The sequence below is a fragment of the Charadrius vociferus genome, unplaced genomic scaffold (assembly GCF_000708025.1).
Source record: "Charadrius vociferus isolate BGI_N301 unplaced genomic scaffold, ASM70802v2 scaffold257, whole genome shotgun sequence".
NCBI classification, from domain to species: Eukaryota; Metazoa; Chordata; class Aves; order Charadriiformes; family Charadriidae; genus Charadrius; species Charadrius vociferus.
In genome coordinates, this window is record NW_009649473.1 from 2,630,954 (window position 1) to 2,653,984 (window position 23,031).

Below are 23,031 nucleotides of genomic sequence, written 5' to 3' on the forward strand. Positions count from 1 at the left end.
TGGGTGATCTCCTGATATCAGGGAAGGAATGAATCTGGATTATTTTAGTCAGTTTGTGTGGTGTGTTTTACTTGCTGCAAATTACTGATTCACTTACTTCTGTTGCCTCTGGCTTCTGTTTGCTTCTAATGTTTGATCATTAGTGAGTAGCTCTATTTGTTTCCAAGTAATCTCTTCACTCTATTTATTCTTTCTTACGGTTTTTAGTTCTTCAAAATTATGCATTTCCTTGTGGCTATTTTATAAATATAACTCAGTGTTATCTAAGTGGTCCCATTTAAGAACAAAGTCTAGTTCTTCTAGTTACTCTATGAACACATGATTATGTTGTTGTTATTCTGGGAAATTTGCCATGTTGAAAAATGCAAATATCTGAAAAGAACTGCTTCTCTCTGTCCCCTTTCTGGCTCTTGTCATTGCTATTTGGCAGTTGTTCTCCTTCCTGTGCTGCATCCCATATCTGTTCTTGCCTCCTCCTCTTTATGTGCATAATTTGCAGTGCTGACATAAATTTACTCTTGTGTTCTAGTCACGGGAAGACAGGAAGGTAGAAGCCATCATGCACATGTTTGAAAACCTGGAAAAGAGAAAAAGGAGACGAGAGCAACCATCGGACCGTAACAGCACTGATGCCGAAATCAACGTCAATTCTGAAGCTCCTGAGCTGGAGGAGATAAAAATAGAGACTCCTGAAACTGAAGATGGAAGTTCAGCACTGAGTGCTGCTACTCCAAATGTTTCTAACAGTAACAACAGTAGTGGGGTGAACACACGACGGTCTTCACAAGTAGTGGTAAGACGAAGATAGGCCTGTTTAATAGCTTGTACCAAGCTCAGATGCAGCATATCTGATCATAAGATCATTCAGGTTGGGAGGAACTTCATGGGTTCTCTAATCTGTTATGTGTGAGGCAGTGTCAGCTGTGAGATCAGACCAGGTTGGCCTGGGTTTTACCCAGTCTTGTCTCAAATACCTCCAAGGGTGGAGACTGCACAGCCCCTCTGGGAAACCTCTTCCAATTCATGACTGTTCTTATGGTAAAAAAAATTTTGCCTTGTATCAGGTCGTTTCAGTGTATGTACATTGATGCACCACTGCATCTTCTTGGTGGCTTCAGTCTGGATGTAGGAAGACTGCTATTAGGTCTTCCTAAGTCTTCTCTTCTCTGGGCTGAACAAGTCCAGCTCCTTCACCGAGTGGGCCCCTTCTGTATTGATGTGATCTCAAGATGGGTGTGCAACTGCAGTGATTGAGGAATTGTTTTGCTTTTTCTTTGTTTTTTTTTTTTGGCCTGGTCTGCTTTGGATGCATGTGGTCCCATTATATGGCAGGGCCCAGATACTTGCCTGGAAGGATACATGTCAGCTCAGATCAGGAGTAAAAGCAATTACCTTGAGACAAGTGGCAAGTTTCATACTGCTGCTTTCTTCCTTAACACCAGTGTTCTGGTTGACCCCTTTAAGAACTCAACAGACAAAATGATAATGTGCCAGCGTTTTAGAAGGGTCCCCAAAGCCATCTTACGAGCCAGTGCAAACAAGGTCCAACCAGATTTTGTGAGTCAGGTACTATCAATAAATAAATCTCAATCCTTGATCCTGTATGCAGAGAAAAGGAATACTCTTAGAGGTGCTTGGACTAATGACAGTTTATATTGTAGGATGCTGTCCCCGAAAAAACAGTTACTAAGCCAGCTCCAGCAAAACCCTCCAGGCCCCGACCAAAAAGTCGCTTCTCTCGATACCGGACCAGTTCAGCACAAAGACTGAGAAGGCAGAAACAAGCCAGTTCCCAGCAAGCTGAACTTGCACAGGCTGTCCCAGAGGAAGGAAGCACTGCCAGCTTGGTAACCGCAACAGATGTCAGCAATGTAGAAGGTCCAGGAGAAGGCAGACAGTTGACGGGATCTGACCCAACTGCTATCCTGGCTGCAGGATCTCAGTCTAATCGAGCTGCAGTAAAGTACCCCAAAACTAAAAAGGTAAATATGTTTGAGTGTTAAAACTGGAAAGGGGAAAAAGAGGTTTTGTGTGGCCTTTGGGGAAAAGTTGGCTCAGGGGAAACAGTTCTTCAAAACAGTTGGAATTATGTGACTTTCTATTTACTATATTATTTGTTCTGTAGTGGCTAAGAGCCCTCATCACGGTTCAGAATGTAGCTGCTCAGCCCTGTACACACAAAGATCAAAAAAATAAATTATCTGGTCTTTACAGCAGGTCTACATAGACCTTAGATACCAAGAGGGTGGTACAGGTACAACAGGAAGGGTCTCACTTTTGGGTACGGCAAAGAGTCTAGAAAGAGGCAAATTATACAGCTTTGTGTATGCGGGGAAGAAGCTGCTTTCAGCTTGAGGAGCTCTGGGAGAGAAGGGTTCAGGGGCTTGGCACCATAAAGAATTGGGTGATGGAGGCTGAGCCCTGGGTGAGGGAAGCAAAAAGCAGATGTTTCAGTACTGGTGTGGAGAGCAATGAGAAGATTGGGAGATGACTGGCAAAGGTCATGAGGACAACAAGCTGTTTGTGCTGTTCCTGCAGGGGAACGAGGTGCTAACAGAAAAATGGGGAGAGCTGATGTGTTTGGATCTATGCATAGTAAGCTAGCAAAAGCCTTTGGTGGCAGCATTGCAAAAGTGGTTATTACAACTCTGATGGCATTTAAAAATTGGATGCTGATAGTTTGGAAAAGAGCACTAGGTTTTGGGTCCAAAAGAAAGAATGTTTATTAGAAAAGGTTGGATGTATACAATCTCAAGAAGTTTTCTGCATACTCCCTATGTCTTAGGAGCAAGGAGAAAAAGACTGTCAACGAGGAAAGTTAAATCAGGCAGCATAGAGGTGTAGTGAGACTTGCTTAAAAAAATCAGCAAGACCATCTTGAAATTCAGGGTGTTGCATCTTGTGTAGATAGTAAAACAAAGGTTGTCTTGTGTATACCAGCAAGAGAACAAAGAGAGAAAAGTGGAGCCATTATATAGTAAAGATTAGCTGGAATTTAAAAATAAATGTAGAATGGAGTAAAAATGTGTTAGGTGTGGGAATCGGTGGCAGTATCTTTTTGGGATGGGGTGGGATGGCAGGCAGAGGGGTATTTGTTTAGGTCAAAGCAGAAGAAATTAGCTTTCAGCTTAGAGTTGAAGACCAAGAGGGAATGTGAGTGCGGACTGTAATGTACAAGCTGGGAGAAACTTGCAAGGGAAAGGAGGAAAAATTGCAGAAGCTAGCAGGCAGCTGCCACGTACTGGGTATAAACCGGCCATTAATACATTTCAGCTTGCAGCTAGATATTAGTTTTGAACAAGGTGATCAAGTTTTGGGAGAACCTTCTAATAAGATTAATGGAGCATAAAATTGAGCTACTTCTGTAAAACTGGATTACCTGTTGTTGTGTCTGCAACAGATGAGAATTGGGTTTGATGCAGAAAGTCCTGGCTCTGTTCCTTCATCTTGAGGAGGAGGGAGGTTTTAGCATGCGGGCTGACGTGAGCATCACTTCCCCATACGCCTTTGTGCCATATTGCCTTTCTTCTTCACTTATGCTAGTTGCATTGACATGTGTGTTTTCTCCTTCAGTATCTTGTTACCGAATGGCTGAATGACAAGGCAGAAAAGCAGGAGTGCCCTATTGAATGCCCTCTGCGCATTACTACAGACCCAACAGTTTTGGCAACTACCCTAAATATGTTGCCCGGTCTCATCCACTCCCCACTAATTTGTACCACACCTAAACACTACATTCGTTTTGGTTCACCTTTCAACCCTGAGAGGCGTCGAAGGCCCTTTCTGTTGGATGGAATTTACAGCTCCTGTAAAAAGGTATGTTTGCTCATGTCGTACCTTCAGGGGCTATATACTCATCAACTACTTACTGGCACCCTTGTAAAGTTGTCATGTCCTCTTTGAGCATGTATTCCTGCCGAGCTGGCCTTGCTTGGTGTGCCGATGCAGTCTCCAGGCTATGTCTGCTGACCCTCTCCTAGCTGGGGTTCAGTCCTCGTCCTTGTCTTTTACCGTGGTAAAAGTCGCTGTTCTGTGACTCTCTCATGTACTTTCAAATCTGCAGCGGCTGTTTTTTTAGCCAACACAAGTGATTTAAGGAGTTTTAACTGTTGCCCTTAGAATGTTTTATGTTACTACTTCACAGTCAGAGGATGGTTGGCATTATGGGAATAGGACAGTGTTGCAAAAGAGCTCAAGAATACAGTGCCTCAGTCAAGATCCATTGTCTTTGGCGAGCCTTTGTTGTTTAGCAAAGCTTTGAGTTTGGCTCTTCCCAAGAGCAAGCCCACAGCTCTTTGTTTGGGATTATAGGCTGTCTATCTACAACAGATACTTGTGGCTGTGTAGGAAGCCTGAACTGAGCCCAGCTGAGGACTTCATTCCTCCAGAGATGGTATGCGGCCAGTAAATACTAGCATTTACCCATCCGCAGGGAAACAGTAGTTCAGGTTAGTTTGCTCTGTTAGATTTCTATCAGAATCCATCTTGCCTATCGCCTGTCAGCTTTGCTCAGAGGCTCTGCCAGATCCTGTGCAATTACCTGAGAACAATTTTATGGAAATCCTTTCTGATCTTCCAGTCTTAGTAGCTTTCAAAGTCAGGGGCCATATCCTAGTTTCTTTGCCTTCCTTTGAGGGAGTTTTTCAGAGAGAAGCTTTGGACTTTGCTGTTTCTGCCTTCAGCCAGTTTGTGTCGTGCACTAACAGGTACCTAAAATAAAAGCTAAGGTCTCTCTTGGGTATTTCCTTGGTAGGTAAAGCTCTTGATCATTTGTATGTACTCATATGAACAAGACCATGTTTGTTTCCATATCCCTGGGCAATCTCTCCGTGTGTCTTTAAGCTGAGAACTGCAAGGTTGGAGCTGCTTTTTTTGAACCCTTAACAGCGACTTTGAGCCTCAGGGAAGAGAGAGGAATCCAGAGCAGAACTGGCAGAGTTGTTCTGAGTTCTCTGCTTGGTGCATTTGCTGTACAACTAGCCAGCAAGCTCACAATTCAGTGGAAACTGTTATCATGGAACAAGTCTTCCAATCTCTTGCTACCTTTGGCTATTTTCTAGTCATATGACGATTCTCACTGCTGGAGAGGGAATGGACTAGTCTCGCTATGGACAACTTCCATTCAGTCCACATCTTCCCTGAAGCTGTGTCCAAAACTGGATGTTGTGTTGCAGCTGGGGCATTTTCAGTGCAGAAAGTTGCTCCGTGTCTTGTAGCCTATACCCATTTTGTGCATCCCAGTATGATGCCTGAGTTTTCTTTGACAGGTTGATTTAGACTTGTGTTCAGTTCGTGATTTACTGTGCTTGTTAGAACAATCCATTAGTTTTCTAGCCTGTAATTTTAGAAGTGATTGTTTCTGGCTTTATATGGTACTTTGTTCTAGCCTGTGCTGAGCTGTGTCCTGTTTTCCCCCATCCGTTTCCCAATTTAGTAGGAAAGTCTTGAGTACTGTCTTCTAGCATGTTCTTGTTTCTGCCAGGTTGGCATCATCTGAAAAATTAAGTACACTGCCTGTTCCATTATCTAAATAATTAATAAAATACTGAAAGCTTCTATGTCCAGAACAGATGTTGCAGAAAGTAATTTGTTAAATTTCTACTTTTTGAAAGTAAGTAATCGATAACTATTCTAGTAAGTGTTTTCATCTACTTTGTAGGAGTTCCCCAGCTTTTTCATGAAAAACGTTTTCTAGCATTCAGTGTTTTTATCACTAACAGTCTGGAGATGTAGAAAAAGTCTGCTTCTCATGTTCAGGAATGTTCAGAAAACTCTCACATGGAAGACCTCCTTTTCAGCCAGCTGAGGTCTGGAAATGGTCCAGAACTGGATGACATTGCTCTCTCAAGACCTGATCTTTCTGTCTTGTCTGCTTCTGACTCCTCAGTCAGGAAGGTTGATTTATAAAGGCTGGTGAAATAGATCACGTATTTTCTTGGATTGTCAGCAGGCCTTTTCCTTAAACTACTGAGGACTGTGCCAGAAAACCTCAGCCAATGACCTCAGTTTGCATCCAAAGCATGCCAATATCTGAACCTCGCAAGGAAACTGGACTGTATAACCTGCTCACGTTAATCACACATTGTACAGTGACTTGGCTGTCAAATCAGGTGCCACATTTGAGGTAGTTATGCTCCAACTGGCTGGCACTTCTCACTTTTCCTGGTGGCCGCAGTGGAATCCATTGAGATATATTTGAACAGAGAAGAAGCATCTGCTGTACAGTAGTGAAGGCCATCAAAATAGATCCTGTCACCTGCTCTTCATCCTCACAGTGAAGGTTTTTTCCACTTTGAGGACTGTGGCCACGGACTTTCTGATGTACTTTCGTGATAGCTTTGAGGAATCATAAGTCACATACGTGTATCTCTAATACCTATTGCTGGCATGCAGATGAACTGCGGATTACTGAAAGCTAAGCTTACTGTTTTAAACTTCTCTGGGAGAATAAAAGGCTGGTAAAGTCAATCCTTTGGATAAACTACACATGCAAATTACTATATTTATATTTTCAGCAGTTTGCTGTCATTTTGCTGAATCTTCTGGATGTTTTCCATTATATTATGACAGTTATTTTTTATAGTAAAGTGAGCAAAGGGTTCCTGCCTGCCATCAGGAGTCAGCTTGTATCAAGATATAGAACTAGCACACCCACTGCAGCAGCTGATTTGCTGAGACTTCAATTCATGTTCACTTGCATGAGATGTGAAATACTCTTTATTGTCCATGTTCAGAAGACCACTGTGACTTTAATCTCTTTTATTAGTAGCTGAAGAAAAGATTTGTCTTTATTATTCTTGTTTTAGCCCCCTTGAAAACTGCTGCTTGCACTGCTTGCATTTTATCAGATTATTTTTTTTTTTCTGTCTCTGGCAGCAAGCACAGTCCTGGAAGAATTGTTCTGTGATTAAACTCAAACATGTCTCTGCTGGAATTGTTAGAGCAGAATCTATGTTAAGGCCTACTATGCCTTGGTGGAGCAGGGGGACAGTGTGTTTGTGTTCCTGGGCAGGAAACAGCTTTTTTGAAAAAATCAAGGTTTTAAGATAGTTCATCATACTTATCTCCCTTTTCTTTTAATTAAGATTGCTTTTAGTAGTTTTTAGCTGCCAGAGTTTGTGATTTTATTAATTTCTAATTTGCTTTTTACTTATCTTTGTGTTATTGCTGAAGACTGCTGATCCCCAGAATACATCTTATCAAGAGCACACAGTCAGCCCCATCACAGTAGGTGTTAGACTCGGCGCTAACAGCTGTGTTCTAACAGGTTTCTGTCTGAGCGCATGCGAAGGAGGTAATATCAGTGTTCTCAGCAGTCTGCCCCGCTGCACCCAAGTGTAGGAGTTTTGAGTGCATCCTGCAAGATTACATAGAAAGTACTGGAGGGGTTGCACGTTTATGTAGTCTTGTTCTCTTTCAGCGCTGGATCAAACAAGCCCTGGAAGAGGGGATGACTCAGACCTCACCAGCTCCGCAAGAGAACAGAACCCAATGTCTATACCAAAGTAACGAGAACAGCAGTTCTTCCAGCATCTGCAAAGATGACACAGGTAAGTGCTCAGCACCATCAGGGCAGCGTGGGTGCTTGAGTGAAACTGGGGAAGCTGCTGAATAACAAAGGCAGCTGTACGGGATGACATCTTAATGCTTGATGGCACAGCTTTATGGCAGGTGAGAATGTTACTTTGCCATTCATTCAAATTTCGGCAGACCCATTCTAGCTGGAGCATGTGTAAAGTTTCAGTATTTTCCTGTGAACAGATAATCACTTTATCTTGCATCATCAACCTCAGTGCCGTGTGATCATTTGTCCAATAGAGGGGAGAAAAAAAGAGTACAATATCATCTCTTTTCAACAGGATGCTGTTAGATGGACAACTAAATATCTGCTGACTATAGGAAGATATAGCAAAGTCTCACAGGCACGTATATAATAAGCGAATGATTAAGTCTCAAAGATGGAGAAGCTAAAATCTGTGAGTAAAGCAGCAGAATGGTTAAATATTGTGTCTGAATCTTTCTACAGAGAAAGAGGGTGAAGATCTGCCCAGTCAGGGACCAGTTTTCCAAGACGGCAGACAGGAAGCTAGACAACACAGAAATAATACAGAATTGATTATTGAAAAGTTAGATGAATAAGAAATGAACAGAGTGCCAGAACCAATAAATGCACGTCCCCGAGCAAGACCTGAAGAAGCAAACAACTGAACTGCAGAATTTACTGAACTTTTTTTTTTAAACTGAGCATCAAAAAAAGATATTCCGAATAGGGGTAGGCCGGAGGGGAAGACATTAATCCTTTGTGGGAGTGAAATATATCTAGACTATATTGACGTAGCCTATAGGAAACTATTAGGTTCAGGTAATGAAAACTGAGCTGTCTGTAGTTTGTTCATAGCAGTGACAGTGACATGTCCTCTGACCCCTCTCCTCCACTGTCCTCTACTGTTTTTTATCCCATCCTGGCTCCCTTTCCCCTAGCTCCCTTTTGTGCTTACTTTCTTCTAGTTTAAATATTTCCTTTCCTTGTTCACTGTATGTTCCTGATCGTGTATTATCCTGTTATAAGTATCTAGGCATGTCTCAAGGCTGGTATTGAAGTACTTCAGAGGTACTTCATTTTTAGGAATCTTTTATAGTCGTATTGGAGACTCGTGGGCTCCATTTGGGCTGGGAGTAGGGGGAAGGAGGCAGTATGTGATTTGTACACGGTTAACAGCACAGCCCTGTCCTCAGCTCCGTTTGTTTTTTCAGACTTGCTGAGTCCCCTGAAGAAATGGAAGTCTCGCTACTTAATGGAGCAGAATGTTAAGAAGTTGCTGAGGCCGCTGTCTCCTGTCACCCCTCCACCTCCCATCCCTTCAGTTCCTGGTTCAGTGAGTCCACAGCTGGCTACACCCTGCTCATCGCTGCCAGGAGAGGAGGAGAGTCGCAATGGTTATGGCATGATGTTCTCACCAATTCCTTCTCTTGCTGCTAGTCGCTGCAATACTCCACTACAGTTTGAGGTAAATCCAGAGGGATACTGGGAATGCAAGAAAAGGAGGAACTGGAATATTTGCAGCAGAGGTAGCACTAGGGACACCTTCCTTTTTGAGTATGTGGCTGTATTCCTGAGCAGCAACATAGTGTCAGACTCAAAAGCACTGCTGTCTTTCTCCTCTACTCCACTTCTGGCCAAATCTCCTGCTCTATTAAATGTCAAACCTTGCTGCAGCCCAGCCTCCCCTCACTTAGTAGCTATCAGTAACAGTAGTCTAATTCTTTTCTCCATTTCTCCATGGTAGCTCCCGAATTTTGCAGGCTTTTCAGTGTTCTTTACTCAGCTTCCCCATTTCAGATCTCTGTACCAATGTGGCTTCCAATCCCTGCCTCTTCCAAACCGTGCAACAGTGCTCCGCTTCTCAAAGGCTGTCTGACTTCCTTGGCTGCTCTTTTCCCAAACCGCTTGTAGTATCCCCAAGTAAAGTAGAAATACTTTACGTCAGCTTCCACCGTATTCTTTGGTTTTCCTTTCCCTTGATTGGGTAGAAGGAAAATACCTTACATCTTTGATTTCTCAATAGTTTCCTTTTGCAAAAATTGGCAGAAGTACCGAGCAGGCTGTGTAGGTGCTTTCTGTTGCTCTAAGCTCTGTGGGAGAGTTATCAGCACCCATCCAGCTAGGACCTTCCACTTCCTAGTGTTGCTGCTCTGTGCCTGTGAATAGGAATCATGCTGTTTCCAGTTTTAGTTTTATTTTCTAGTATGGCATATTTTCATTTAAAAAACAGAACTCTTCAGGCCAGCTGCTCACGCTCTGCCAGTTAAAACCTTTGAAAAAAATATATTGTGCAGTGACAGACTGCTCCGTACTATGGACTGTTTTGCAGGAATCCCTCATCTGTTTTGCAACAGGGCAAACAGTCCTTTGTGGTATTTTTAGCTCAGTGTGCTTTTGATTATTTTCTTTGACAGCCCTTTCTTGTAAGCTGTCTGAGAGGCAGATCTATAGAGGTTAGCAGGGAAGATTGTGGAGCATTGAGGAGAGAGATGAAAGACTGTTTCAGACACAGAGCTTGATTGGAACTGATCCTTACCTTTGCTCTGGTTGAGATGGCAGATCAGGGCAGTGTTGCCTTGGACCTCCGTAGTCTAGTCACTGATTTCCAGTCCCACTTTAGCGTTAGTTATTTCTGTTGCCATGTGTAAGACATGGGAAGCCTGGATTTTGCTGAGCGTCTATACCTTACTTGCCCATTTTACACATTTTTTTCCCTCTAGTAAAAGAGTGTTAACGGCTTGGTAGACCATAGGCTTCTTTGTTCACACTCTTGTATTTCTCTCAATGCAGGTTATGAATAACATCTCTATTTTAGTCTCATGTCTGTTTCATTTAGTTATCATTAATTCTAACTTGAGCAAATACATCTCACTGTGTATAAAGCTTTATACCTCAGTCCTGTGGCACTGTAGGAAGAGAATAGAAAGATTTTTTTTTTTTTTCTAGTATAAAGTCTATGAAAGTTCACGATAGTGTTTGAGTGATCTTAGTTGCCTTTTGTTTGGGCAAAATCAGGTTTTCCATTTCTCCCATGTCCTCATACTAAACACCATAAATGGTTTTCTCTATATTTCATGGTGCAAACTCTGTACCTGACAGCATCAGAAATATAAAGAATAAGATGTTTCTTAACATTTATGTGCTCTGTTTTGGCTACTGAGTTGTAGCATGAAGCACAGTAACCCAGTCCTGTCTGTGCTTCCAGGAACTTTAGAAACCACTTAACTGACAGAGTTGCCGTCCAGGGTGGGGCCAGTTCCTGGGATAGTTTTTGTTTAGAATAGCCGTTGCTAACCTCTGTGCTTTTTTTTTTTTAATTTATTTTTATTTTGATTCTTGACTTTCTAAGTAGATGAATAACAAGATGCTTTTCCCTCCTCTAGAACGTATCCTCCCCTGAGAGTTCCCCTGCGCATAGGCCTGAGTCCATGTCACCCGAGGTAGTTATCACACCATCTCAGTCGCATTTGAGTCCCGGAGCGTGTGTGCTTGTGTGTGTATCTGAGGCCATGATGGGAGGGGAGGGATGAGAAGTGCAGAGGTGGTGGGGAATAAGGGTGGAGCATCAGTCACAATAAGGAGAGTTTTCAGAGTTATCACGAGAGCAAATAAATTTAAGACTGGAATTTATTATTCACTTGTTGACACTGGTGGGAAACAGGCAGTGTGAAGACCTGGTATGTCTCAGCTACTGAGGTGAAGGCAAGAGGTCTGACGACCCTGGAAATACCATAATCAACTTCAGTCCCCAGCCCAGCAGATAAGTGGTGTGTGATACTCATTCAGTAGCAGCAGAATGACTACAGTGGAAGAAAAGGAAAGCATTCACTAGAGGTTTGACTTATGAGGACACAGTGGGGCACCTGACCTGCTCTTCAGCCTTGATTTATCACCTGTTCACTTGCAGACTTAAAATGTTGAGGAGATGCCAGAAAGTAGTGTTTTGTTTGCCTCCTGGCCTGTTGTAAAATGTGAGTGGAAGTACCTTGCTCAGAGGCTGTTTCATAGTAGAAAATACACACTCCTCTCCAATGTGGCAGATTACTTGGAGCTGTAATACAGCAGAGGAAGCATTCTCAGCAGCAGCAGTAGGGCAGAGCTGATGCATGGTGCTGCTGGTTTTTTCCCTAAACACTATAGTCCTGCAAAGAGGATGAAATCATGTCAGTTATGCTCATTGTCTGAGATCCTGACATATTAACATGGTGAAGGAGATGATTATGCCGTTGCCCTGGAGGTTTTTTGGCACTTAAAGTAGATAAATGGATATACCATTGTGTCAGTGCCTAGTGCTTCAGAAACTGTGACAGCACAAAGATGATGCCATTATGGTTTTGTTAGAGAATGTAAAATGTAGAAATGCAATATAAATTGAATGAATGTACTATTGTTAATGATTTCCAAAGCTCACAATAAGTGAAAACAAATGGCTTGGAGGTCCTGGGCGTTTCATTGTTAGGAAGTTAGTAGTGGCTGACTTGGGACAGTCAAGAACTTGGCTAATAAAACAGCAAATGGACAGCAGATCTTTTCTGTTCTCTCCCCATAATGAACCTATGTGTTAACATCAACTTTGGGACATAAGAGGCAGTTGAAAATGCTGGGTTTTCTTCACTGAGTACCCAGGGATAGTGCTGAGCCTTATCTTCTTGCTGCAGTAAGACTGCTAAAGGGGAAAGGGCATCTCGTACTGGACAGCTAAACTGATTATTGCTTAGTCTGAGCCATTCCCTTGTAGAATGAGCAGAACAGTGCAGGAAAGGACCAGAGGGGTGATGAAAAAGGAAACGGAAAGTAGTAAGCTAGCATTGTACAGAGTACTTTCTGACTAAGTTTCTCTCCCCACCCCTACCTGACCCTTTTCCTGACTTCCCACCCCCCTCCTATATCCTCCTTGGATTTTCCAGGTCTGCCTCCGATCCGACCTGGATTCGAAGGGTGGGTACCTGGATTCCGGTGCAAACACCTGCCCAGAACGACCATCGCTGCTCAGCTTTGGATCATCTGATCTGACTCCACAACCCTCCATAAACTCTACTTCAGAGATGAACTTCCCAGGGAAAAGTGGGGAAGCACAGATGCTGCTACGAAGCTCTGATCAGGCTTTTCGGACAGAGTTTAATTTAATGTATGCCTTCTCCCCATTGAACGCTATGCCACGTGTAGATGGGTTGTTGCGGGGTTCTGCTCCTTTGGGAGAGAAGAAGCCAATGAATTCAGAAGCAGGATGCTGCAGCTCTCCTGCCGATGGATATTTCAGCAGACACGAGTCAGGGCTGCTTAAAGAGACAGTGCATGGATCCATGTCTCCCTGCAGCGAGAGGGCTTGTGAAGGCGTCAGATCTGCTCCCCAGAATCCGCCACAAAGGAAGAAGGCAAGTATTCTTGTAAAGGAAACTCTTAAGATTGCAGGAACACGAGCAGGAACAGTCGGTACTGTGGGAAAGACAGGGAGAGCGAAGAGAGCGGAATACAAGTAAAATGTAGGCTGGGCAAGTAATTTAGGCATCCAGTGCCCGGATGAAAACAATCTAAAAGTTGTTAAAAGAGAGAGCTACCCTTTAGGCAAGATTTTGATGTGAGGGGTGGATGCAAAAGACCACAATGAAAATACCTCTTCTGGGAGCACGAAATGGAGACCGTGATGCTCTCGCAGCTTTCATAAACAGTTGTTAAACTGAGACAAGGCACAATGCAACTGTACTAGTTGGTGGAGGTGTTCTTTATCAAGGGTCCTTACTAGAAAAGAACATCTAATGTTTCAAAAGAAAGCACAGGCTGTTTATTAGAAGGGATTAGAAGATTTCCATTAATACGGAAACATTAACATTGCAACAAAAGTAGATGAAGTTTGTTACTTAAGTTTTAGCTCTTTGAAACTAAAACCACAGGAATAATGTTTAAAGAAAGCAAATGTGTATTGGTTTTCTAATAGCAGACCAGTGACCCTCATGGGACTAAAACTGAGTGAAAATGACAGATCAGAGGTTGCTGTGATAAAACTGGGTACTCATGGGACAAATAAATGCTTGTGTAGATGGGTATCAGTGCCTTTTCTTGTACTTGGATATTTTTTTTGTGCTGCCAGTGTGATGACTCAGATCACTTGTCTAAGTGTCCAGCTGGATGGAATGTCTGATTTCCATTCCATTTCTGGAGGGTTTTGATTTTTTTCCTTTGGTTTTCTTTTAAAGTTACACTTATCTTAAAACCTTTACGTGTTGAGATACTTTTGGAAATACCCTGTTCAAAGCCTTCTCTACAGGCTTTGAATCATAGTTGAGTCCTTCAGCAGAGCTGCTGGGGTCTGTGCCTCATAATAACTCTTAAGGGAAGATACAGTGAAAGGTAAGTTCTCAGCTGGAAATACTTATGTATTTTTGGTTCTGCTGTCCCTTTGTTAGGAGACTGCGTTATCTGGGATCTTTTGGTCTGTGCCTTTGACAAATCTGAGACTGCTTTGCACAAAATACATTGTACCTTTGCTAAAAGTAATTTCTTTAGGTCATAGTGCTGGAAGGTTGCAATACTGGCTGCCGAACCACCACAGCAGGAAACTGCTCTAAGCAAGTTAAAATTCTGCATCAGGCTTTACCAAGTTTCTAGCATTAATGTGGCTGAAATAGTACAGGTGAACAGGACTCTGAAGATACCAGTTCTGTAAAGAGGCTCTTATTCTCTGGTTTTGAGATGTACAGATTCTGATACACGTTTTATATAAGGTCACAAACCAGAGAGAGGGAGCGAAGGGTGTTGAGAGGAGGATAGAGAGGCTTGATGCTCGAATATGCAAGCATATACTGAAGTGATGTGAAATTCCAGATTGTTAGAGAAGCAAACTAGCTGGATATGTCTGCTGAAGTATTGGCCATAAAATGTGGGTGAGCATGGCAGGTGATGAGTGATCCGAATTTGGACCGCTTAGCTCTTTTTCTAAAGTGCCTGCAGATTCAGGAAGATTTTATAATCCCAATATAGCTTTTGAAGTTTCATCTGCAAACTCAGAGAAATAGATTTTAAAAATGGCACGTGGGCATGTTCTTCCCCCTGTGCTAGTCTGTTGTGTTCCCTGACTCATGGCTGTGTTTTTCTCTCCCAGGTATCTCTACTAGAATATCGCAAGCGGAAACAAGAAGCCAAGGAGGGAGGCGATTCAGTGCGATGTACAGGGACTCCTACCCGACAGGGCAGCAGCAGTTCTGTGACTGACACAGATGGCAACAGCCTGCCGGGCTCCGTAGTACGAACCCCATCCTCCCCACAGAGTGGCTTCTCCCCTTCTCATCCCTCCCTGCCTCATGTAGAGGACGTCAGCCCACCAGACTCGAGGGGGGCTAGTTCCTCAACATCGCTCAGCAAATCCCAGGAGAACATCAGCAGTAGGTGGTGAGTGTTATCCTTCCAAGCAAGCCTGAGATTGCTCCACAGAGAAGGACCAAACTCTCTAGGGGGCATTTCCATAACAATAAGTGCAGTTGGATGGATTTTGTCGGGTCTCTTGGCATTGTTCTCTTTCGTAATTGCTGAACAACCGTGAAGGATACCAGCAGCCTTCTCAGCCTGCCCTTTAGTTCTTGGTTTAGATATCAAAAATCTGTCATGAAAGATATGAAGTTAAACAGTTGTCTCTCTCTTCCACCAGTTTCCTTTTAAGGTCTCAGGTTTGAAGGTCTTACTCTTGCAATGAGAATTTAATCCAGGTCTTTTCTCGCTGAATCTCCACTCTGATTGTACACGTATGATAACAAAGTGAACTCCTGTTCAGAAGGAAAGCTAACAGACTCCTCTGCAACTTTGTGTTTGAGAAGCAGGGACAGTGAAACAACTCCAGCTTTCCTAAAGCCTTGCTTATGTAGCTTGAAGAGCAGTTACCAGACTGCCGTCAGTGGCTTGCCAAAGGCATGGAAAACCCACCTTTATCGTGTTGCCATGAGAAGGTTTGAGAAGGGGAAAGGCTGGTCTTCAAAAACTTGAACCTGATAGAAATGTCTGGTCCAAAAAATTAAGTAGCACAGCACTGAAATGCAGTGTGTTGTATTATAGTGTCAATGAAGCAATGGTTAGGGTGTTCTGCTGATTGAAGCTCTGCTGCTTTGTAATCAAGTGCTGTTCATGCACACCACAGGCAAAAAGGCAATTAATTTCTTAATGCTGATTCTCCACGTACACATCTGTGTCACTGCGCATGTGTCACTGCAGGGGGATGGCAAGGGAAGAGATGCTAAGCAATGCTGAAGGCAGTGAGAAGTATGAAGTCTGTGTTGGAAGTGCTTGAGAAATACTGGTTTGGGTGAATTTGCAGGAGTAATAAGATCTGTTTCCTTCCCTTTTCCATCACTCTTCAAGTGGAGATTAGTAGAAATAATTTGTCTCATACCTCTCTGATGGTACTCTGTCTACCAGATGACCATCTGCCAGATGTTGGGACTGGCCACAGCTGAGGCAGTCAGCTGATGATTAGTTTGTAATCATTATTTTATAACCAAATGTTATTCTGTGCAAGTGTTGATATCCTGTGCCCTTCTCCTCCTGTGCCGCTTCCTTCTGCCTGCAAAAGGGTGAAAGAAAAACCTAGCCGAATGAAAAAAAACCTAGTGAGGGATGAGGGGTCAGTGTGGCAACCTTGCTCTAGTACCATGTTTTGTATTCTGTGAGCTCCATCTGCTGTACCTCAGCAGGTGCTCTGGCTTCAGTTTCTCACGTGGCTTCATGAGTAAGTATTGTGTGGGAATAAAGATCGTATTGTTACGGGACACTGGGTATAAAGTTGAAACCATGCTGATACATTTTGAAATGGGATTAAGCAGATTTGCTACCTTTTAAATTCTTGTTCTTCTGTGTTTTAATGGGCAAGGCTATAAAATGTACAGTCACCTACTTTTAAAAAATATATTAGAAACTGCATGTTACTGAGTTAAAGTTGTGACCCAATTTCATCTTTAGTTCTGAGTGCTTACATTTCAGATACATTTCCAGACATGCACAATAATATAATATTAGGGACAGAAGAAAATGGTGGGAACTAAAATTACGTGCCTTAATTTTTAGAGTTGTCCAGATTTTTGCTGAATTCTACAATATTTGCCAATAGCTTTCATTTAAAAAAAATTAAGTTTCTGTCTCTTTCAGTTGCCAAGATACAGCCATCACAATGTAAACAGATGTGCTGCTGCCCAGTAAACCCAGCCTTGCAGAAAACTGTCTCCAGCAAAACAATAGCAGCAACGAAGGTGTGAATTCACCCCCTCACCCCATTCACCTCCATGAGGTGTGAACTCTGGCCCCTTCTCCCTTCTGCTTCATTGAGGGGTGAACTTCAATGTCTGGGCTATTTATTAAAAAAAAAAAAAAAAAGCCAAGCTAATGTAAAGCACAGTTTTTAATATATCTTTAAAAAGAAAAAAAATAAATACAGAAATCTGTTAATATGGTGTTAAGCCGCATACTCGGATGGTATGCAGTACATTTAATATTTTACTAAATATTTAAATTCGGGCATTTTTAAGGCGCGTGTTCTTCAGTGTCTAGGGTAAAGGCATTGTGAATCCCTGATCAAGGTGCTACTGTCTTATAGGTTAAAACTCCTGTTTCTAAAGAGATTTGGATGGTCCTGTGCATGGTAGATGGAATATTGACCCAGGGGCTTGGGGTTTGTCTGTGACTCTGTTTTTCTTCTACAGATTGGCTTTAGGAAAGCCACTTCACCTCTGTTTTTCACCCTCAGACCTAGACACTTGTAATATATAATGGAACAAGATCTAGCACCAATCTTGAGCAGAGTGTTTTCACATTACAAAAGAAATTCATTCTGTGAAATGGGACAAAGTAGCATTAATGGGCAAAATGACCAAGCTAGCTCTGCTCTAGGAATATTGCATTGTCTGACTGTACTATCTTGACACTGTATTATCATAAAGGTTTTGGGTTTGCCTCTTTTTAGTTGGAATAAAAGCAATTTATGCAAAATAACTGCATTTAATGTTAAAGCAATACCAGGATTTTCAAAATGCTGTTGAATCTCACAACATTTTTTCTGGGAGAAGGTGTCCTGTAATCAGGTGGTCTACTGAACTGGATGTTTATACCATGTTTTTGATAAGAGTAAAGATTTTTGTATTTTGAGGGCGGTGCTATCCTGGTAGCTGGTGACTGGCAGTCTAAAATCCCACAGGGGAGGCTCTTTACATTGTAAAAGCAGTTCAGAAGTTTATTCCTCATCTGTCAAGAGAGTTGGTGGTCTCTGATCGCTCCCTTCTATGGTAGGGGTTTGCATTTGCACGTAACATCATACGAGTGAATTTAAGCAGAAACTAAACCTGTCCTGTGATTATACCAAGGACCCCACAGCCCCCTTGTGCGTTGGTCACGTTGCTCTCGGCTGCATCATAGCAAACTTCAGCTGTTACCGGGTTTTTGTTGCAGGATGGTCCCAACATCAGTGGAGAGGCTTCGAGAGGGACGAGGCATACTTGAGAAGGTGCTGCGAAGTGGTGCAAAGGTAGCCCAGAGAACTGAATCCTCACCTACCTGTGACAGTGCTGTTGAGAGAGATGCAGGTAGGAAGTGGAAACTTTTGAAGACTTGGTTGGTGGGAAACGGTGGGCTCAGATAACTTTGCAAACTTGTCTGTGAAGTTAGTCGTACCTGCATCTTTAACAATATCAATGCCTTCTGCAAGCCATACGTATTGTTATTTAGATACTACCTGAGCCTATATCCCTCTTCTTTTAGACCTGGAAGACCTCCAGGTTTCTGCAGGGTTTGGATTCAAGAATACCGGCATCTTGGCTCTGGCAGGGACAGCTTCTTTGTCCTTGGACCAATGGGCTAAGCAGCATTGCCTCAATTGCCCCTATGTACTGGTGATGAAAGTGCTGTCATTTAATAATTCTAGTTGGCTGAACATCCAGATAAATGTGTTATCACGCTAAAATGCAGGTGTAGGCTTGAGGCAGTGCTAAGAACTAATTTAGCTTCCAAGCCTTACTTCAGCTCTTTTTGAAGTTACTTGATTCCTTGAGTTACGGTATTTGTCAGTTTTGTGAAAAGCACCTCCTTACTGAGATGAATTAAGTTCTGTGTTGATGTTCCTTTCTTATCCAAATAAAGCACTGTCCTCACCAAGTAGCATGCGGGGTCAGTGACTATTTGTAACTTGAGCTGAAATTAAACCCCTCTTTTCTCTATCTGTGGTCTGAAGGTGAGATGTGACTTTCTGTGAGATGGGCAGATCACTTCATCATTGCCTAATTTCGCAGCTGTGAAATTGAGTTATTTTTCTTTTATTTATTTTGCAGTCTCTGTTGAGCATGGTTGTTTTTCCCTAACAGATAGTGCCCTCAGAACCCTTAATCGCACTTGGGACTTATAGCGATGGATCATCATATTTAAATAACTTTGTGTGTTGCCATCAGTCCCTGCTTTCTCATAGCTGAGAACTGTTGTTAGAGACTCATGGCTGACATGGGTAGAGCTTGTTGATGTTCAGTAGTAGGGATCTGAATCTCTGTGGAAGCCAGAACCAAGTTGTGTGTTATTTTAGCCATGGAGAGACTAGAGCCTCTAACCCAGACTAGCACAGAGTGCTCTTTGGTTAATTCAGCAGCAACGGCAGCTTTTGCCTTAAGGGTATCTCATTTCTGAGCATTTTAGAGCAAGTAGGTATTTACTTCGCTCCAAATGAGACTTTTTCCTCAGTTGCAGTAAGGTTTATTTGGGACCACTTTCTGAAAACTGGCCTCTCTTCTGGGGTTTTGCTGTCTTTGTACACCTAAGCACATCTCCTTTCAATGCCTTTTCTTCATGTAGTCTTGAGAGGGAATCCTTTACCCTATCAAAAATGTCACTGGTTTCATGGGACCCCACTGTTTCCTGTCTCTCATAGCAGTGGAAGTGGCTTTCTTGGTGATTACTTTTTAGAAGGTAGGCAAAATCCAGACTCACAACAGGCCTTTTGCCCACTTTAATCTGTACAGCTGTGGCTTTTCAGCCTCACCCAAGAATTAGGCTGGAGTTAGACTTTCAGCTACTTCAATCCGTTCTTCTTGCTTGTTACATAAAACCCATCCCACTCCAGGATGTGAAAACTTAATGCTCTAGCTGACAAAAGTCTTTCTGTCTCTTTCATCCTAGCGCAGCAAAATATTATTTTCTTCTTTTGCATATTCTGGCAATTTCTTCAGTAGCTTGTTTAGATTCTGTGAGCCACCTTCCCTCCCCGAGTAGCTGCTCTGCTTCTTAGTGAAACAAGCGAGTGGCTGAGTCCCTGCCATTCCTGGTATCACCTGTAGCAGTTGTGAAGACACACATGTTTACTTGATGCTGTAATGGATAATAATATGAGGGGAACTAAAAAAACCAAACTCGGATGGTTTGCTGATGGGGCATGTAGGAATGAAATGGAATTTGGGTGCATGCCACACTTGAGAGAATTGCAGCTGCTCTCAGTTAAAGCTGTCACTTCATATATGCTCTAGGTTGACGCAGGCCAGTACTGCCAAGAAAAGCAGTTCTTCTTTATGTCCTTACTTGTGCAGGTATTAAGAAATGGGGAAGGGAAATGTTGGCTTTATCTTTTAAGTTTACGTAAAACAAATTCAGGAAAGTTATAGTTTATTTAACCTTTGTAATTTAGAGTCTTTTGATAGTCTCTAACTTATCGAGGTTTTTTCTGTGAACAGGCACTGCCAGTAGATTGTGCAGCCCTGCTGGTGTGCCTGGCCTTTTAAGAAACAATTCCTTACAGAAATCTTTAGATTTCTTCTGATTCTTGTACTCCACTTTGGTTAATCACAGCGATCTCCTGGATTGAACAGTTAGTCTCTTCTGTGCGTGACCGCTTAACAAAACACGCCCCAACTTCCAAGTTTTGCCTTTCTGCAGTGCAGTACTCGGAACGTCACCTACAGCAAAGAGCTACTTGATGCATTGGATGTCATTCCAGAAAAGGGAAGGTAGCGCAGGACACATGCTGGAAGCTTCACTCCCCGGTCTCTGTGCAGGTCCAGTGCTCTGAAGAATTGAGGCTTCTGAGCCTTGTCTGAGACAAGACGACTCCATCCAGATTCCCGTTTAGCTAAGCCAGCAACTGTGATGTAGCACAGAGAGAGGACAACTGTTGCAAAGCCATGGGCACTGCTGACACCGGTGCTTGTGCCAGTGCCTCTGGTGCAAAGCCAGACCTGTCTGGCAGAAGTACAGAGCAGTCTAAGGCAGCGTGTCCTGTTTCATGGCTGAGACACATCTGTCATATAAATTTGATACTAATACCAACGCTGTTTCATCAAGGCATTTCAAAGGTGGCTGCTGAGAATCCCTGAGATGCTGCAGCTAAACAGCTCTGTCTCATTAGACTGCAACATAACTCTGATGTGAAATCTTCTAGTCCCACCAGTTTCACTCCCTCCTAAAGAAAGCACGATCGCCAGCTGAACCCCGTGGTTACTGTAGTAGCAACTGAACAACACACGTGGCAAAGTGGCTGGGTCACTTGCAGTACTTCTTGCCTATGCCAGTTCAGGTTCAGTTATTTTGTAGGACAAGAAGCTCGCCCACCCTCTAAGATCCAGGTGCTAGACAGGCTTGCTCTGTCAAGAAGCAGCTTATTCCTCTTGATGTCTTACGTAGCTAAGGTGGATCGGTGTGTACTGTGCTGCTGTTACCACTCAGACATCAAAGCATTTTCATCATCTTGGCCTGTTTCTGAAACAGGCGTTTCTGAGGTCTAAGAGTAACTCTGTTTGGAGCAGCTCAATTGACTTGTAAAGCGTAATCCCCAAAACAGCAGCAGGGGTGCTGTCAGCCTTGGCAGCACGGGACCTCGGTCTTTGGCAGTGTCTGGATCTGCCTTTGAGGAAAACCTGCAGCAGGATCCTGCTGACAGCCATCTAAGAAGGGACAGTTTTACCTCCCTGGCTGTAACTGTAGCCAAGTGGATTCCTACGACCAAGGCTGAGCGGAGAATTGCTGAGCCCTTAGAAACTGTCTTCTGCCTCTCGTAATCCTTCTGAAGAGCCAGGGAGCCCAGGCTGTGTCTGTGACGTGCAGCCGCTCAGACAGGCTGGTCCAAGGCAGGTGAGCTTTGTGCTACACCAGGGAGAGCTGGGGTAAGCGAAGCAGCAGTTCCTAACGTGTGTGGCTGATTTATGCATGTTAAGGTTTTTTCAGTTGTCTTGTGTTCAGATTCTTCAGCTTCTGAAACACTGATGGCTGGAGAAGCCGCTCTTGTCTCAGCTGTAGCTGGGTGGAGAACAAGGCGGCTGGGGTGTGCGCAAGTGTGTCATTTGAGAGGGAAGTAAGTGCCGTGGCCTCGGTCCAGAGAGTGAGGTTTAACATCTTGCCTGTACGTTGCAGACACAGCAGAAGGAGACACTCCAGAAGCCCACAAAGGACCAGCAGTTTACAGTCCTTCTCGATACAGCTACCAGGTAAATTATTTCATATATTATCTGCCCATTCTGAAATAAAGCTTTTAACTGGATTAGGGGGGAAACTGGGTTTGGCTGCCAGTTATTCCTAATCCTGCTACACTAAGCACCTTTGGCATGAGAAGGAGGTAGGAAACGGGGAAGTCAGTATGACATACCTTCTTTTTTTTTTTTTTTTTTTTTTCCTCCACGACTCATTCAGCTCCTGCAGTCTGACAGTCCCCAGGCAGAATCGCAGACCCTTCTCCAGCAGAGTTCCTCCCCCTACAGAGGACACCTTACTCCCTCTCCTGGATACAGCTATCGAGCAGCAACACAGAGGACAGCACACAGCCTCTCTCATGGCTCCTCGGAAACATCCCTCTCCTCCACCTCTTACTCCAGCCCTGCCCACTCGGTCTCCACAGACTCCTCTGCCCTATTTGCAGGGAATTCGGGATATTACAGCAGCCAGCAGCACTCTGGCAGTGTCAGCGGCAGCCTCCTGAAGAAGAGCTGCCCTGCTGCTGCCAGCCCAGCACAGCAGACGGCTGTGGACTCTCTTTCCTCCGAGTCAGGCTCCCAGCCCTGCACAGGCGCGTCGGGCTCCACCTCTGCACCCCAAAGTGCTAGGTCACTACAGTCAGACTTGCGGACTATCAGTCTACCGAATTCTGGGCAGTCTGTTCTCTACCAGGGTTCCCGGGGGGCAGTGATTTCCAATGCACAACACTATCCGCACCGCGGGGGAAGCAGTGTCCATCAGTACAGACTTCAGCAGCTTCAAGGTTCTGGAGTAAAGACTCAAACAGGACTTTCCTAGGGCTGTCTGGACTCCAGGAGGACAAAACTGCCCATAGCTCCTTCCAGTCACCTCTGGAAGTGGCTCCTGGGCCAGTGTTGGGAGCTTGCACCTGATGCTGGGGTGCCAGGGGTCAGAGGCTGAGGTCTGAAATGCACGGGTGAGATTTGTGAGCAGTATTGGCCTCTGGCCTTGTAGGAGAGCGCAGATTTCTCTGAGGCAGAGACTGTAGCAAAAGCTGTTCCCTGACGTGTGGGTACATTGCAAAAAAAAAAAAAAAA

The 23,031-nt window shown here is 43.6% G+C and overlaps 1 protein-coding gene across 2 annotated transcripts in view; it reads left to right on the forward strand.

Annotated features, from left to right (window-relative positions):
- Positions 1–23,031, forward strand: part of SETD5 (SET domain containing 5) — a 40,493-nt gene extending 17,462 nt beyond the window's left edge. The window contains exons 13-23 of one of the 2 annotated variants that reach the window (XM_009889876.1): positions 530–793; positions 1,662–1,982; positions 3,574–3,816; positions 7,421–7,550; positions 8,755–9,008; positions 10,927–10,983; positions 12,451–12,918; positions 14,643–14,929; positions 17,966–18,099; positions 21,896–21,969; positions 22,172–23,031. In XM_009889876.1, the coding sequence (XP_009888178.1) occupies positions 530–793; positions 1,662–1,982; positions 3,574–3,816; positions 7,421–7,550; positions 8,755–9,008; positions 10,927–10,983; positions 12,451–12,918; positions 14,643–14,929; positions 17,966–18,099; positions 21,896–21,969; positions 22,172–22,771 (2,832 nt within the window). In that variant the 3' untranslated portion in view covers positions 22,772–23,031. The remainder of the gene's footprint in view (positions 1–529; positions 794–1,661; positions 1,983–3,573; positions 3,817–7,420; positions 7,551–8,754; positions 9,009–10,926; positions 10,984–12,450; positions 12,919–14,642; positions 14,930–17,965; positions 18,100–21,895; positions 21,970–22,171) is intronic. The other variant, XM_009889877.1, reaches the window with a different exon arrangement.